The sequence below is a fragment of the Chrysochloris asiatica genome, unplaced genomic scaffold (assembly GCF_000296735.1).
Source record: "Chrysochloris asiatica unplaced genomic scaffold, ChrAsi1.0 scaffold00116, whole genome shotgun sequence".
NCBI classification, from domain to species: domain Eukaryota; kingdom Metazoa; phylum Chordata; class Mammalia; order Afrosoricida; family Chrysochloridae; genus Chrysochloris; species Chrysochloris asiatica.
Window position 1 is genome coordinate 5,014,411 of NW_006408634.1, and position 14,748 is coordinate 5,029,158.

Genomic DNA, 14,748 nt, shown 5'->3' on the forward strand with positions numbered 1-14,748 from the left:
CTGAGGGAGGAGGGGCTGGGGACATGGACTCCTGGGTCTGAGGGAGGAGGGGCTAGGGGTCAGTACTCCTGGGTCTGAGGGAGGAGGGACTGGGGACATGGACTCCTGGGTCTGATGAAGGAGGGGCTGGGGACATGGACTCCTGGGTCTGAGGGAGGAGGGTCCAGGGGCTGGACTCCTGGGTCTGAGGGAGGAGGGGCTGGGGACATGGACTCCTGGGTCTGAGGGAGGAGGGTCCAGGGGCTGGACTCCTGGGTCTGAAGGAGGAGGGGGGTGGGGGTCAGGACTCCTGGGTCTGAGGGAGGAGGGGCCGGGAGCCCAGACTCCTGGGTCCTATTGGAGGACACGCATAGTCATAACCCTTACTGCTCCCCAGCCAGGTACCCCAACTCTCTGCAATGCGTGAACATCAACATCTCTTCTGAGCAGGAGTGCCAGAAAGCCTATTCTGGAGCCATCACTCCTGGCATGATCTGTGCAGGAGTCCCCCAGGGTGGCAAGGATTCCTGCCAGGTGAGGCTCAGGGTGAAGCTGAAGAAGGTGACACGTAACTGTTATTTATTTATTTATTTATTTATGTTTTATTGTGAATTATGTGATAGTTTACATGGGAGAACATTAGTTTTACATTCATCCTATCCTATATCGTTTCATTGCCATACAATCCCCTCCATGCATCATCAATCAACCAAAGGATATACACTACAGGCCTGTCGTCCCCCCCACCCCACCCCCCACAGCCCTTCTCCCTCTCTGGGTCTAAAGTCCCCAGCTGCTCCATCTTTCCACGTCATCGTCTCTGCCTCCATCTCAGGCATCACTGCTTCTCTGGATAGGGTCCCGCTCTTCTCCCTTCATGGTCCCAGGACCTCTGCTCCTAAACTGCAAAGTCAATCACTCCCCTCCCTGCTACAAAACGTCTACCTTTACTTTTACAACCCTCACAATCAGGCCTGATAACAATTATTCACTATTGTATCACAAGAGACCTATCCGAGACACTTAAACTCTTGAAGGTCTCAGGAAGGAAGAGGTCCAGAGAGGAAGTGAAACCCCAGGACTGAGAGTCATTGGTATAGCCAGTCTAAGCTGCAGTACAAGCTTGGTAATGAGTTCTTTCAGCCTCAATTTTCTCATCTGTTAAGTGGGTAACTGGTAGGATTAGATGAGATAGATAATCTATGAGAAGAGCATAAGGCAGTACCTACATATAGTTCTAAGGAGCTCTGGTAGCGTGGTTATGAATCAGGCTGTGAACCTTAAGGTCAGCAGTTTGGAACTACCAGCTGTGAAACATGACACTTTCTGCTCCCGTAAAGATTTACAGCCTCGGAAACCCTGTACAGGGTCGCTTTGGGTTGGAACCAACTCGACTTAACAACAACTAATGACTACTATCACCATTGTTATCACTACCTTGGTGGCATAGTGGTTTAAGCATTGGGCTGCTAATCAAAAGGTCAGCGGTTCAAACCCACCAGCCACTCCTTGGGAGAAAGATAAAGCAGTCTGCTTCTGTAAAGAGTTACAGTGTTGGAAACCTTAGGGAGCAGTTTCACTCTGTCCAGTAGGTTCTACAAGTGGGAATTGACTCAATGGCAGAGGTTTTGGTCTATATGGAAAACGACAAGGAGCCCTCGTGGTATGGTGGTTAACACTGGTAACCTAAAGGTCAGTGGTTTGAACCCACCTACCATTCTATGTGGCAGTCTGTTTCCGTAAAGATTTGTTGTTGTTGTGATGTGCTGTGGAGTCGGTTCCGACTCATAGCTACTCTATAGGGTTTCCGAGGCTGTAAATCTTTACGGGAGCAGAAAGCCTCATCTTTCTCCCGTGGAGCGGCTGGTAGTTTCGAACTGTTGACCTTGTGGTTCGCAGCCCGATTTGTAACCACTACACCCCCAGAGCTCCTTTTGGGGCAGTTCCACTCTGTGATACAGAGACCTTTGTGAGTCAGAGTCAACTCTATGGCAGCAGGAAGCCTAGTGATGATAGTAGTTGTTGTTGTTAAGTACCATTGAATTGGTACTGACTCACAGCGATCCTGTATAGAGTTTCTGAGGTTGTAAGTCTTTGCAGGAAAAGAAAGCTTCATCTTCCTCTCCTGGAGCAGCTGGTGACCTCGAACCACCAACCCTGTGGTTCACATTCCAGTGTTTATCCTACAAAGCTACCATGTTCTCCTGTTGTTGTTGTGTGCTGTGGAGTCGGTTCTGACTCATAGCGACCCTGTACAGGGTTGCTGAGGCTGTAAATCTTTACAGGAGCAGAAAGCCTCATCTTTCTCCTGAGGAACAGCTGGTAGTTTTGACCTGCTGACCGCAAGATTAGCAGCCCAATTTGTAACTACTATGCTACCAGCTGTCCACTATCCCCTGTAGGGATATGGAAAATTGGACTCAGAGCACCTAAACATCTTTATCCAGCCCTGAGAAAGGCAGAGACCAAGATGTAAAAAGAAAGAAACAGGGTGTCTAGGAATACAGCTAAGATGAAAAGGGGACCAGGGACACCTAAGGACGGAGACACAGGGACGGATCAGGAATCAGCAGAGAGGGAAGGAAGTGGCCCCTCTCCCCCACCCGCAGGCTGCGATCTCTGAACCGAACATGACCACGCTCACAACTCTGGACATATGTCATGGGTGTCTCTGTGTTTGTTCCTCTCCTTCAGGGTGACTCTGGAGGCCCCTTGGTGTGTAGAGGACAGCTCCAGGGTCTGGTATCCTGGGGGATGGAGCGCTGTGCCCTGCCTGGTTACCCGGGGATCTACACCAACCTGTGCCGGTACAGAAACTGGATCCAGGAAACTATGCGGGCCAAGTAACCATCCGTGTAAACTGTTGTGTGGATGCCAGCTGCCTCTCCTGCTTCCTTGTGACCCTCCTCCCTCAGACCTGGGAGTCCAAGCCCCCTGCCCCCTCCTCTGTCAGACCCAGGAGTCCTGACCCCCAGCCCCTCCTCCCTCAGACCCAGAAACCCTGACCCCCCCAGCCCCTCCTCCCTCAGACCCAGAAACCCTGACCCTACCCTCCTGACCCTTACCTCTGGGTCAGAACTCCCATTTCTTAGCAAAGTTCCTTCAGGTCTCCTCTCCCCACCCTTCCTCCCCAAACTCACATGACACCATGATTTCAGGCACCGGGGCAGTAAGGTAAAGGCTCCAAATTGGCACCATATTCCAAAGCAGACACTTTTCAGGACTCTCATTGCATCTACATAGAAGATTATCATCATGATAATAAATTGAGTAATCCCAAATTGTATTCATTTGTTCATTTCATTCCTTCAATACGCTCGTGCACAGCGGCCCCATCCTGCCCTGTCAGGAGCTGAGTTCCAACATGTGGCTGACTCTGTGTTGATGGCTTGTAACCACTACGCTCCCAGAGCTCCTTTTGGGGCAGTTCCACTCGTCATACAGAGACCTCTGTGAGTCAGAGTCAACTCTATGGCAGCAGGAAGCCTAATAATAGTAATAGTAATAGTAGTTGTTGTTGTTGTTGTTAAGCACCATAGGCAGGGGTTTCTGAGCTTAAGAGAAAGCAGGGCAGGAACCTACGTGTTTCCTGAAAAACACTATGCAAATAGAAAGAGCTGGTTTTTCCCTGGTCACATCTCAGGTGAGGGGAGTTGAATTAAGAATACTTTTGAGTTCACGGTCTAGCATTCCTTCTTCCTGACTCAATTCCCCTCCCTCTCCACAGGCACGGGCTCGAATAGTCTCAGATATTTTGTATCCCTTGGAAAATGTATTGTGTGTGCTGTGTTTTCTAATCTGCAGGAAGCCACTGCATTCTGGGAAGGGCCGGTGTAGTGCTGTTGGAAAAACACTGCAATGTTAACCAATCAAAATGTTGACGATTCAAACCCACCAGCTGCTCCTTGGAAAGTCTGTACAGGGTTGCTATGAGCAGAAACCAACTCGATGGCACTTAACAACAGCTGTGTTAGGAAAAAAAGACCCCCAGCCTTGCAGAGGGTTAAGCATTGCGCTGCTAACTGAAAGGTCAGCAGTTTAAGCCAACCAGCCACTCTGAGTGAAAAACATGAGACTGTCTGCTCCCATGTAGATTTACAACCTGGGAAATCCTAGCAAGCCATTCTGTTCTATCCCAAAAGGTTGCAATGAGTAAGAATCGAGTAGCCCACAATAGGTTTAGTGTGTCATGATTCTCCTCTGCTGTTGTGAAGTGCTATCGAGTCAATTCTGACCCATAGTGACCTTCTATAGGGTTTCCAAGGAGCAGTTGGTGAGCTTGAACTGCCGACCTTGCAGTCCAAATGATTTTGCAATCTGACGCATTAGCCCACAGCGTCATACCAGGTCTCCATTGTTGTTGTTGTTGTTGTTATGTGACATCGAGTCGGTTCCGACCCATAGCGACCCTGTATAGAGTTTCCGAGGGTGTAAATCTTTACGGGAGTAGAAAGCCTCATCTTTCTCCCGCGGAGCGGCTGGGTCTCCATTAGTTAGTGCTTATTTGGGGGTGGGGGGGAAGGGTACCTAGGAGATCACAGGCGATGAAAATGATAAATGCACTGGACCTTGTCTCCTAACAAAAAGGCTGGAGGTTTGAATGCACTCAGAGGTGCTTCAGAAGAAAGTCCTGGCATTCTACTTCTGAAAGCTCAGCCTCTGAAAACTCTGTGGAAGCACAGTTCTACTCTGACACATATGTCACGATTCCTGGAGTCAGAATCGACTCCCTGGCAACTGGTTTTACTCTGCATTGGGCGTTGTTCTAAGGAGTCCTGGTGCAGCTGTGGGTTAAGCATCTGGCTGCTAACTGAAATGTCAATGGTTTGAACCCACCAGTGGCTCCACGGGAGACGATGAGGCAGTCTGTTTCTGTAAGGAACAGCCTTGGAAGCAGTTCTGCTGTGTCCTATAGGGTCACTATGAGTCAGAACTGACTCTAGCAGTGGGGTTGTAGCCGTTGTTCTGGGTGTGGGGGAGATATCTGTGGACAAAGCAGACAAAATCCCTGTGTGCACAGAGCTTAAGTTTTAGAAGGGGAAGACAGATGAGAAACAATAGCCTTTAAAAAGTCGAAGCCCTGTTGAATATAAAAGTGGATACGACGTGAGCTGGGGGCAGACCCAGTGTATGTCTGAGCTGGTTTATGCCAGTTTGCAAGAGCTTATTGCCAAATGGTGTGGAATTTTGAGAGCTAGTTATTAAACACAAAACTAGTTACCACCGAGTCCATGTGACTTGTGGCGACCCCGTGTGTGTCAGAGTAGAACTGTCCCATAGGGCTTTCAAGGCTGTAGGTTACCAAGCCTTTAATGTAGGTTACCAAGCCTTTCTTCTGAGGTGCTTCTTGATGGACTTGAACCTCCATCCTTACAGTTAGCAGTCAAGCACACTGACCATTTGTACCAGCCGACTCACGGCGACCCCATAGGACAGAGTGGAGTTTCTCCCTAGGGTTTTCAAGACCGTAAATCTTTGAGAGACAGCCTCATCTTTCTCCAGTAGATCCACTGGTGAGTTTGAACTGCTGACCTTACAGTTAGCAACCTACCACTTAACCTGCTGCAATACCAGAAATTATATAAAGGATTGCAAGGAAATGAATCTGTACCTTTTGTGTTAAGGTCACACATACATACACCTTAGCTCTCATATGTACTAAGACCCATGAAGAAGCAGGTAAAAGAATGTACTTGGGTAAATTTGGACACCCTGATGATATGAAGATATAGTGCATGTTATGATTCTTACCCTGTATCCTGTGGCGCTGTAGGATCAGCACTGGACTGCTAACCACAAGGTTGATGGTTCAAGTCCAGCAGCCGCTCCTTAGAGACCCTATAGAGCGTTGCTATGAGTGAGAACAGACTCCACAGCACTTAGCAACATTCTTCTATAAAACCAAAACCCAAACCAGGTTCCTTCACGTTGATTCCAACTCATGGTGACCTCATGTGTGTCAGAGTGTGTCATGTGTTCCATTGGATTTCTGGATTTGCCAAAGTAGATCTCAAAGCCTTTCTTCGGAAGCGGTTCTGGGTAGACTTGAACCTCCAAAATTCCAACTCAAAGTTGAGCCCGTTGATTGTTTACACCACCGTGCCATCAAGTCAGTTCTGAATCATAATGATCCCTTGCACAACCAACACTACCTGTTCCTGTACCATCTGCTCATTGTGGCTGCCTCTGCGTCAGTCCATTGTGTTGAGAGTCTTCCTGTTTCATGCTGATTCCTTATCCTTCTAAACTTTTTAAAGTACCTTAAAGCTTATTGTAACCTGGTTTCCAACCCATAGTTCCATCTGTGGTCATTGAGTATTATATGTTATTAATTCTAAGACACACATTGGACAATGAATAAGGAAGACCGTAGAAGAATTGATGCCTTTGGATTACGGAGTTGGAGGAGAATATTGAAAATACCATGGAAAGCCAGAAGGATAAACATCTGTCTTGGAAGAAGTACAACCAGAATGCTCCTTAGATTCAAGGATGGTAAGACCTCGTCTCTCATACTTCGGGTATCTTATCAGGAGGGACCAGTCCCTGGAGACGGACATCATGCTTGGAAAAGTGGAGGCTCAGTAAAAAAGGAAGACCCTCAATGAGCTGGACTGGCACCGTGGCAGCCACAATGGACTCAAACATAATCGCTGGGCAGTGTTAATGTTCTGTTGTGCACAGGGTCGCTAGGAATCGGAACCAACTCAATGACACCTAACAACAACAACAAAGTAACACATTAACGGGCCCTGGTTGTGCAATGGTTTAAATGTTGGGCTACTAACCAAAAGGTTCGAACCCACCAATCACACAGAGGGACAAAGATGAGACTAACTGCTCCCACGAAGATTTACAGCTTCAGTAACCCTAGGGAACAATTAATTCTACTCTGTCCTATAAACTTGCTATGAATTGGAATTCCTCGATGGCAGACGATTTAAGACACATATTCTTTCTGAATTTTTTACCATCACTGAAATCAGTAGGCACCTGACAACTAACTGATGGTATGTTAGCATTGTGTCATAATTTAATTGGCACCTTATTTTTCTTAATAGTATGCAAAATTAATAGTAATTTCTCAATAGTATGTAAGTACTATCAATGTTGTTTCTGATTCAGTGAAGTAAGGTAATGAAAGAAAGTGAGGGTAGGAGAGGAATCAGGTTGTGTTAATAAATTGTTGTCGGTGTTGCCCAGTGCTATTGGTTTGGTTCCGACTCATAGTGACTCTCTATAGGGTTTCTGAGGAACAGCTGGTGAGCTTGAACTGCTGACTTTGAGATTCAAATCAACCTTTCGATCCAGTGATTATCCTACAGTTCTACACCACTGTGAAGTCCCTGGGGGTTGCAAATGGGTCATGAAAAGGTTGAAGCTTCAAGTCCATCCCTCAAAAGAGTGTGTGGAGATCTACTTCTAAAAACTCTGCCACTGGAACCCAATGGAGCTCATCTTGTGCAGCCATGATTGCTAACTTTATGAGATGAATTGACCTCATCTCATAAACATAAAGAGCAGTGGTAATGCAGTAGGAACTCTGGCTGCCAACCCAAAGGTCATCGGTTCAAATCCATTCATCGCTCTGTGGGAGAAACACGTGGCGGTCTGCTTCTGTAAATATTTACAGCCGTAGAAACCCTGAGGGGCAGTTCTACTCTGTATAGGGTCACTATGAATAAAAAGCAACTTCATGGCAATAGGTTTGATTTGTTGTAAACTCATTACCCCCTAAGTAAAAGCTCCCAGAATCTGCCTTTTAACAAGATTCCCAGAGAACTCAGTGAACATTAAAGTTTGAGAAGCATCACTCCATGGGTTGCATCTACCATATTGAATGACCCAGTTCCCCAGTTCTACCCTCTGCCTCTAGTCATGGTACAATGACAATTTTTTTGATAGGCCAGTTATCTATGTTAGAAGACTTCTCTGGAATATCATATGGAGGCCACTGGACCCTAAGTTATACTCACACTCAGTTTTACCAGGTACTGAGCAAATTTATGTACAGAAAAGAAAGGTTCTTATCTCTCCCTACCTTCTACACTGCCTGCAATTCCTTAATTCATTCAATAGGGACTTATTGAATCCTATTAGGAGCTCTGGTAGCGTAGTGGTTACGAATTGGGCTGCGAACCACAAGGTCAGCAGTTCGAAACTACCAGCCGCTCCGTGGGAGAAAGATGAGGCTTTCTGCTCGCGTAAAGATTTACAGCCTCGGAAACCCTGTACAGGGTCGCTATGGGTCGGAACTGACTCGACGGCACTTAGCAACAACAACAACATTACGTGCCTGGTGCTGTTTAGAGAACAAAACATAAAAATCTTTACCCTCAGGAAAAGGAGCTCTGCTAGTGTAGTGGTTACGAATCGGGCTGCTAACCGTAAGGTCAGCAGTTTGAAACTACCAGCTGCTCTGCAGGAGAAAGATGAGGCTTTCTGTTCCCATAAAGATTTACAGCCTCAGAAACCCTGTACAGGGTCACTATGAGTCGGAACTTACTCGACGGCACATAACAACAACAACCCTCAGGAAGCTCACAATCCAGAAGGTAGACAGACAAAAACATGTACTTAAATATAAAGTATGACAGATGGGATTTAAGTCCCATGAAAAAAAGTAAAACGGGGCATGGGGTAGAGAATGTCAGAAAACCCCAAACCAAACCCACTGCCATTGAAATGATTCAGACCCACAGCAACCCTATAGTACTGCTCCTTAGGATTTCCAAGACTGTAAACCTTTACGGGAGAAGACAGCCTCATCTTTCTTCCACAGAGTGATTGGTCGCTTTGAGCAGCCAACCTTGTGGTTAGCAGTCCAATGCTTAACCCACAGCACTACCACGTTTTCATAGACAGTGACAGAAGGGGGTTGCAATTTTAAGTCAAATAGTCAAGAAAGTCTTTATGAAGAAGATGGCAAGAATTGATGGAGCCACACAGATAACAGTGAAGAGGGACACAGTGGGAACAGCACGTATGAAAGTCCTGAGGTGGGAGCATGCCTGGTGTGAGAGAGGCAAGAGAAGAGAGAAAACAAGATGATGTCAAATGAGGAGCTGAGATCCTGATGGTGTTGAATCTTGACTTTCATCTGAACTGCATGAGAACCTCTGGAGATTCTGAAAAGACTGAGCTGCTGTGGCCTTGTATTTTGAAAGGTCACTCTTGCTGTTGCATTGAAAAGAGAGTGTAGGCAGACAAGGGCAGAAGTAGGGAGACTAGAGAGACTGGCAGTAATCCAGGTGAGAGATGATGAGGATTTAGACCAGGGTGATAAGAATGAAAAGTGAGATGTGATCAGATTCTGGACGTATTTTACAGGTAGAGCTGTTAGGATGTGGTGCCAAAATGAATATGGGGTGTGAAGAAAGGAATTCAAGGGCAAGACTAAAGTTTTGCCTAAGAAATGGAAGGATGAAGTGATCATCTACTGAGAAATTCAAGATTGCAAAGAGGAGCATATTTGGAATATGAGTGAGATGGACAGCAAGAGTCTGGAGTTGTTGAGTAGGCAGTTGGATATTAAGTCAAGAGAGTTCAAGAGCAAGGTCTGACTGGAGACATAAATTTCGGAGTCATCAGCATGTGGATGGTATTTAAAGCCACGAAACCAGTTGAGATCACTAAAGGAGTGAGTGAAGAGAGAAGAGGGCCAAGGGCTGAGTCTTAGGGTGCTGTACCATGTAGAGATTTGGCAGATGAGGAGAAATCAGCACATGGACACTGATGAGGAGCCAGCCAGTGAATTAGGAGGAAAATCAGAAGGCTGTGGTGTCCTAGAAGCCAAGGAAAGAAACTCTTTGAAGGAACAACGAATGATCCACTTGTTAAATGCTGCTGATAAGCCAAGTAAGAAAAGTCCTGAAGAGCTGGTTGTTGAATTCTGCAACATGGAGGTCATTAATGCCCTTAGCAGGGGCATAATTGATAGAGTGGTGGGGAATAAAACCTTCATGAAAGGTGATCAAGGAAAAACAGGAGGAGAAAAATTAGAAACAGTGAGTGTAGCTAACTTTCTAGTCAGCAAGAGTAGAAAAATGGGTCCGGAGTTGAAGGAGAATGGGAAGGATGAAAGAAGAGTTTTTGTTTATTTTTCTTTTTTTAATGGAAAACGGGGGTAGGTGGGAAATGCAGCATGTTTGTATATGAATGGACTGCTCATTGGGGAAGGGAAAACTGATGAAGCAGAAAAGAGAGAACTGCTGGAACCATGCACTTGAGGACGCAAGAAGAGATGGAATATGAAGCATAAGTGAAAGAGTCTGTATTAGATGGAGGAGATTGCTCCTCTATAGAAATGGGAGAGGAGGCAGAGGACGTGGGCAGGCTCAGGTAGATGACAAGACGGATCTTTATAATTTCTGCTATGGTGAAAAGTGATAGGTCATTGCTGCACAGGAGGGGTTACTATTGGGGCTGCCATCTTTAATAATATGGATCCAGCTTCCAAGAATCCAAGTCTCTCCATTTCTTGTATTCTCTCCAAGAGTCTGGTTTCTGTCTGGGTGTCCCTCTGTCTTTCTATCTCTGTGTCTTTGTGGCTCTCATTTTCTCTGTCCTCTCCCAGACACCCTGACTTTCTATTCCTGTGTGTTTATCCTTTTGTGCCTTTCTCTGTCTCCCCCTCCCTTTAGGTTTGCATCAAGGCCTCTCCTCTGGGCCTGGGTGTGGGGCCGACTTTCTCCACCCAGTCCACACTTCCAACAAGACCTTCCAGTTCCAGTTTGACAAAGAACCCCATTTTGAAGCCAAGCCAGGGTGGGGCTTCCAGGAAACTCAGTTGCCTTCATCTCCAGCTTACTTATTTACAAGCACATTTGTGGCCCTTAGACTATGCCAGATTGTCTTCTGAGAACCTTCCAGTATTAACTCGTTTATTTTTCCCCTATGAAGCTGGTGTTACTGATGGTGCCATTTTACAAATGGGGAAACTGAGGCACAGAGAAGCCAAGTCACATGCTCATAGCTGGTATGTGACAGAGCTGGGATTTGAACCCAGGCAGCTTAGAGCCCCAGCTCTTAATCCCTCTTAATCATGTCCAGCCCTTGCTTCTCTCTCAGTCCTGATCATTTGGGAAAGGCTGATCAATGAAAAGACCCTGGATTTTGTCCAGTTTTTGTATGACTCCCAGCAACCCACTGTCCTATATGGGCTGCAGCTGCCTTGTTGATCAAAGGTAGGGATAGAATTCACCCAACCCTCAGTGGGTCCATGGCCTTACTTCAAACAAGAGAGTAAGTCAACTTGAGTCTCAGCCAATCATAACCCCTAAGATTGGTGTTGACCTGGTCCTTAACTCTCGGTGCTAAAGCCAGCCACCCCCACTCCAGGCTGCGGCCCTTCCCAAGTGAGAAAAGTTTCTCTGGAACCATGGACCCAGGCCACAAGAAGGCACAGGTACCCCAACTTCCCACACAGATTTTTCACCTCACTTAACCTGGCATCCTCCCTCCTGCCACCCTACCTGAACCTAATTCCACTCAAAGAGAGTAAACTCAGCACCTCTTCAGGTCCAGCCCTGTAAGGTGGGGGAAACCCAGAGTGGGGAAAAATAACAGCCTTTCTGTCACCCTGTACTAAACCACGAAACCACCCTGTCAACCCACTCCCACCAAGATCCTACCTTAATGCAGATCATCTCTTCTCATCCTCATCACCAAATCAATCCACAGCTCCATACCTCAAAACCTCCCCATCCCAAACCTAAGTATTAGCTCCATCTCCAATCCCAACCCAACAGTGCCCCATCCACAACCTTATCCCCAAACTTCTACCACACACAATCCAACCTTTCCCAAACACCAACTCCAGTACCACCTTCAACCCCATTACCCATCCGTACCTCATTTCCATTTCCTCCCCTTTTCCCAAACTCACTTGCATTTCCAACGCTGTCATTAGATCCATACTAAACCTAATCACACATTCCACCCTAATACTAAATTAAACCATATTCTTGTTCCTAGTATAAGGAAAAATTGTAAAAGACTTTGAAACAGATCCAACTAGGATCTATGGGGAATCGTCTGTAGATAATTCTGCATCTTTCAATGCCTTGGAACTATTTTTGTTGTTGTTATTAGGTACCATCCAATTGATTCTGATTTACAGTAATCTATGAACAACAGAACCAAACACTGCCTATATCCTGCACCATCCTTATAATCGATGCTGTGTTTGAACCCATTGCTACAGCCACTGTGCCAAAAACCATCTCATTGAGGGTCTTTCTCTTTTTTACTGACGCTCTACTTTACTAACCATGTTGTCCTTCTCCAGGGACTGGTCCCTCCTGATAACATGTCCATTCCCTTTATAAAGGTTCCCTCCTCATGACACATGCAAAGTAAGTGAGACAAAGTCTTGCCATCCTTGTTTTTAAGGGGCATTCTGGTTGTACTTCTTATTCCACAAAGTTGTTCATTATTTTAGCAGCCCATGATGTATAGTCAATATTCTCCAACAACACAATAATTCAAATGTTATTTTACAACTGTGTAAGGAACTGAATTTTGGATAGTTAGTAGCAAGTGCAACTATGCAAACAGTCAGGTGGAAGTATAACTAATGTTTCTTCTCTCTTTGTGGAATATGTCAGTTTTGCATCTATTTGTAAAATCTTTTCAGCATCCCCTATTCACATTGGGTTATTTGAATTCGCCTTTGAACCAATTGTAACTAACATCTTACTGTTGTTGTTAAGTGCCGTTGAGTCCGTTTAGACCCATAATGACCCTGCGTAGGGTTTCCTAAGAGCAGTTGGTGAGCTGGAACCACCAACCTTGCAGTTCAAACTGACATTGAAGTCCAGCACATTAACCCACAGCACCATACCAAGACTCCATCTTACTAGATCTTTCATTTATTAATGAGTTAAAATAAAATCTTTAACACAGGTTCATTTTTATATGTATAAGTGTTATGGTTGTACACTTTAAGAAATAATGCTTTGACCCTAGATTCTATCCCTATATTCAAATCTTAACTCCCTCAATTTAGACCCATACCAGTTTGGTGTGAACCCTCACTTTATCGGTGTCTACCCTTCACCTCCTCTTTACACCACTGAGTCCCTTCTCTCTGCCCAAACTTCATCTGGTCTCCATCACTGGCCTTCTTCCAAATTCTGACCCCACCTCTATCCTCCCTAATCCTGCTTTATCCACCTCCTGTGATTAACTCAGGGACCCACCCAGTTACAGTTCTAGGAGACACCTACTCATTCCCAAAACACCACCCCTTCCTCCTTCCTCTTCCCCTGCATCACAGAACCTCCAGAGTTTTCTGGATCCTGCATTTTCCTCTCCCCCTGCCCACCATGGTCTTCCTGACCCCATCTGGCTCTTCTCCTGGAAGAATATTTATGCAAAATATTGCTTTCTCAGAACCATCCCTGCCCCCTTCCAAATCCAAGAGCTGTTGACTTCTGCCCACCATTCTGTTCTTGTGTGTGAGGGTTGTGTGTGGGTATCTATAATGGTGGAGATGGATCTGGGCATCATTTATCTTTTCAGAAGATGAAGCTGTGGTTGGATATGAGTCTGGAAAGAGATACTTGACATGTTGGGCTTAATGTTGAGAGATAAACCTGGGGGTAGAGATGAGAGGCATTGAGGGATAAGCTATGGGTAAGGGCTATGGTTAAGATTGGGCAGGGAGATGAGGATGGAGTAGAAAATGATCATCTGGGAGCTAATGTATATTAGGAATATGCATGGGGCTGGAAAGAGGGATTGGAAGTAAGAATGGCATTAGGGATGGAAAATGGGTCAAAGTAGGAATGGCATTAGGAATTAAACTATGGGTGAGCATGGGGTTTGGAGTAGGTTTGGGGAAGAGAATTGATTTCCCCCTTCCCACGTATTGGGTTCTGCTGCTCTGAAAGTTCACAGTGGGTTCAATACGGACTTGGGCGGGCCCAGATCTGGGTCCCAGCTTGTCCTAGAAGCTCCGCCCTTGGAAGGCCAAGCCCTGGCTGTAGGGGGGTTGCCTACAGTCTGCTGAGCCAGAGGGGGTGGAGAAGGGGAGGCTGTAGACAAGGAAATACTGAGAACGCTGGGGGAGGGAGTTCAGGGGTTAAAAGCCATGGGTCGGGGCTGAAGTTCGAGGCAGCTGGCGGCAGAAGCTCTTCGCCTGGGCCCCTCACTCAGGTAGGGTCGACCTAGGGAGGGGGTGATGGAGGGAGGAGAGAACGCAGGGGTGAAGTGGGAAGGGGACTGGAGGAGAAGAGCTGAGTCAGGGGGATGGAGAAGGACACTGGAGGTACAGAAAGGTGCAGAGATGGAGAGAGATGGAGACAACGGAGACATAAATCTAGGCAGAGACCGAGTGTAGGGAGAGATTCAGAGAGGTGAGAAAGGGGCGGAGGGGGGGAGAGTGAATGAAAGGCAGGCAAAGGGTAGGGATGGGGTGCGGACGCTGGCCAGCAAGGATGAGGGTCCGCGAAAGCCAATAGGACTAGAGAAAGGAGACTGTCTCTTCTCTCTCCGGGCTTGGCCCCCACCTGAGCACGGAATTGGCGCTGGGGCGGGAGGGGTCAGGGTCAGGGGGTCCAGGGTCAGGGGTGCAGAAATTCAAGCCTGCGCATTGCAAGAGCAGAGGAATTTCAGAAATGGGAGTTCGGGGCCAACCCTTAACGCCCCCCTCCGACTTCTCCCCAGGCCCCGCCCTGTCCCCCACCCGGGAGCCGTCATGTGGCCCCTGGCTGCAGCGATCGCCTCGCTGACCTTGGCAGTGACCAGCGGTGAGAATGCGCGGGG

General features: G+C 46.8%; 2 protein-coding genes across 2 annotated transcripts in view; both read left to right on the plus strand.

Annotated features, from left to right (window-relative positions):
* KLK14 (kallikrein-related peptidase 14) overlaps positions 1 to 2,826 on the plus strand; it is a 6,667-nt gene extending 3,841 nt beyond the window's left edge. Inside the window, exons 4-5 of the mRNA XM_006868130.1 lie at positions 377 to 513; positions 2,674 to 2,826. Of these exons, the coding sequence (XP_006868192.1) occupies positions 377 to 513; positions 2,674 to 2,826 (290 nt within the window). The remainder of the gene's footprint in view (positions 1 to 376; positions 514 to 2,673) is intronic.
* Positions 2,827 to 14,680: 11,854 nt separating this feature from the next.
* Positions 14,681 to 14,748, plus strand: part of KLK13 (kallikrein-related peptidase 13) — an 8,571-nt gene continuing 8,503 nt past the window's right edge. Inside the window, exon 1 of the mRNA XM_006868369.1 lies at positions 14,681 to 14,732. Coding sequence (XP_006868431.1) covers positions 14,681 to 14,732 — 52 coding nt within the window. The remainder of the gene's footprint in view (positions 14,733 to 14,748) is intronic.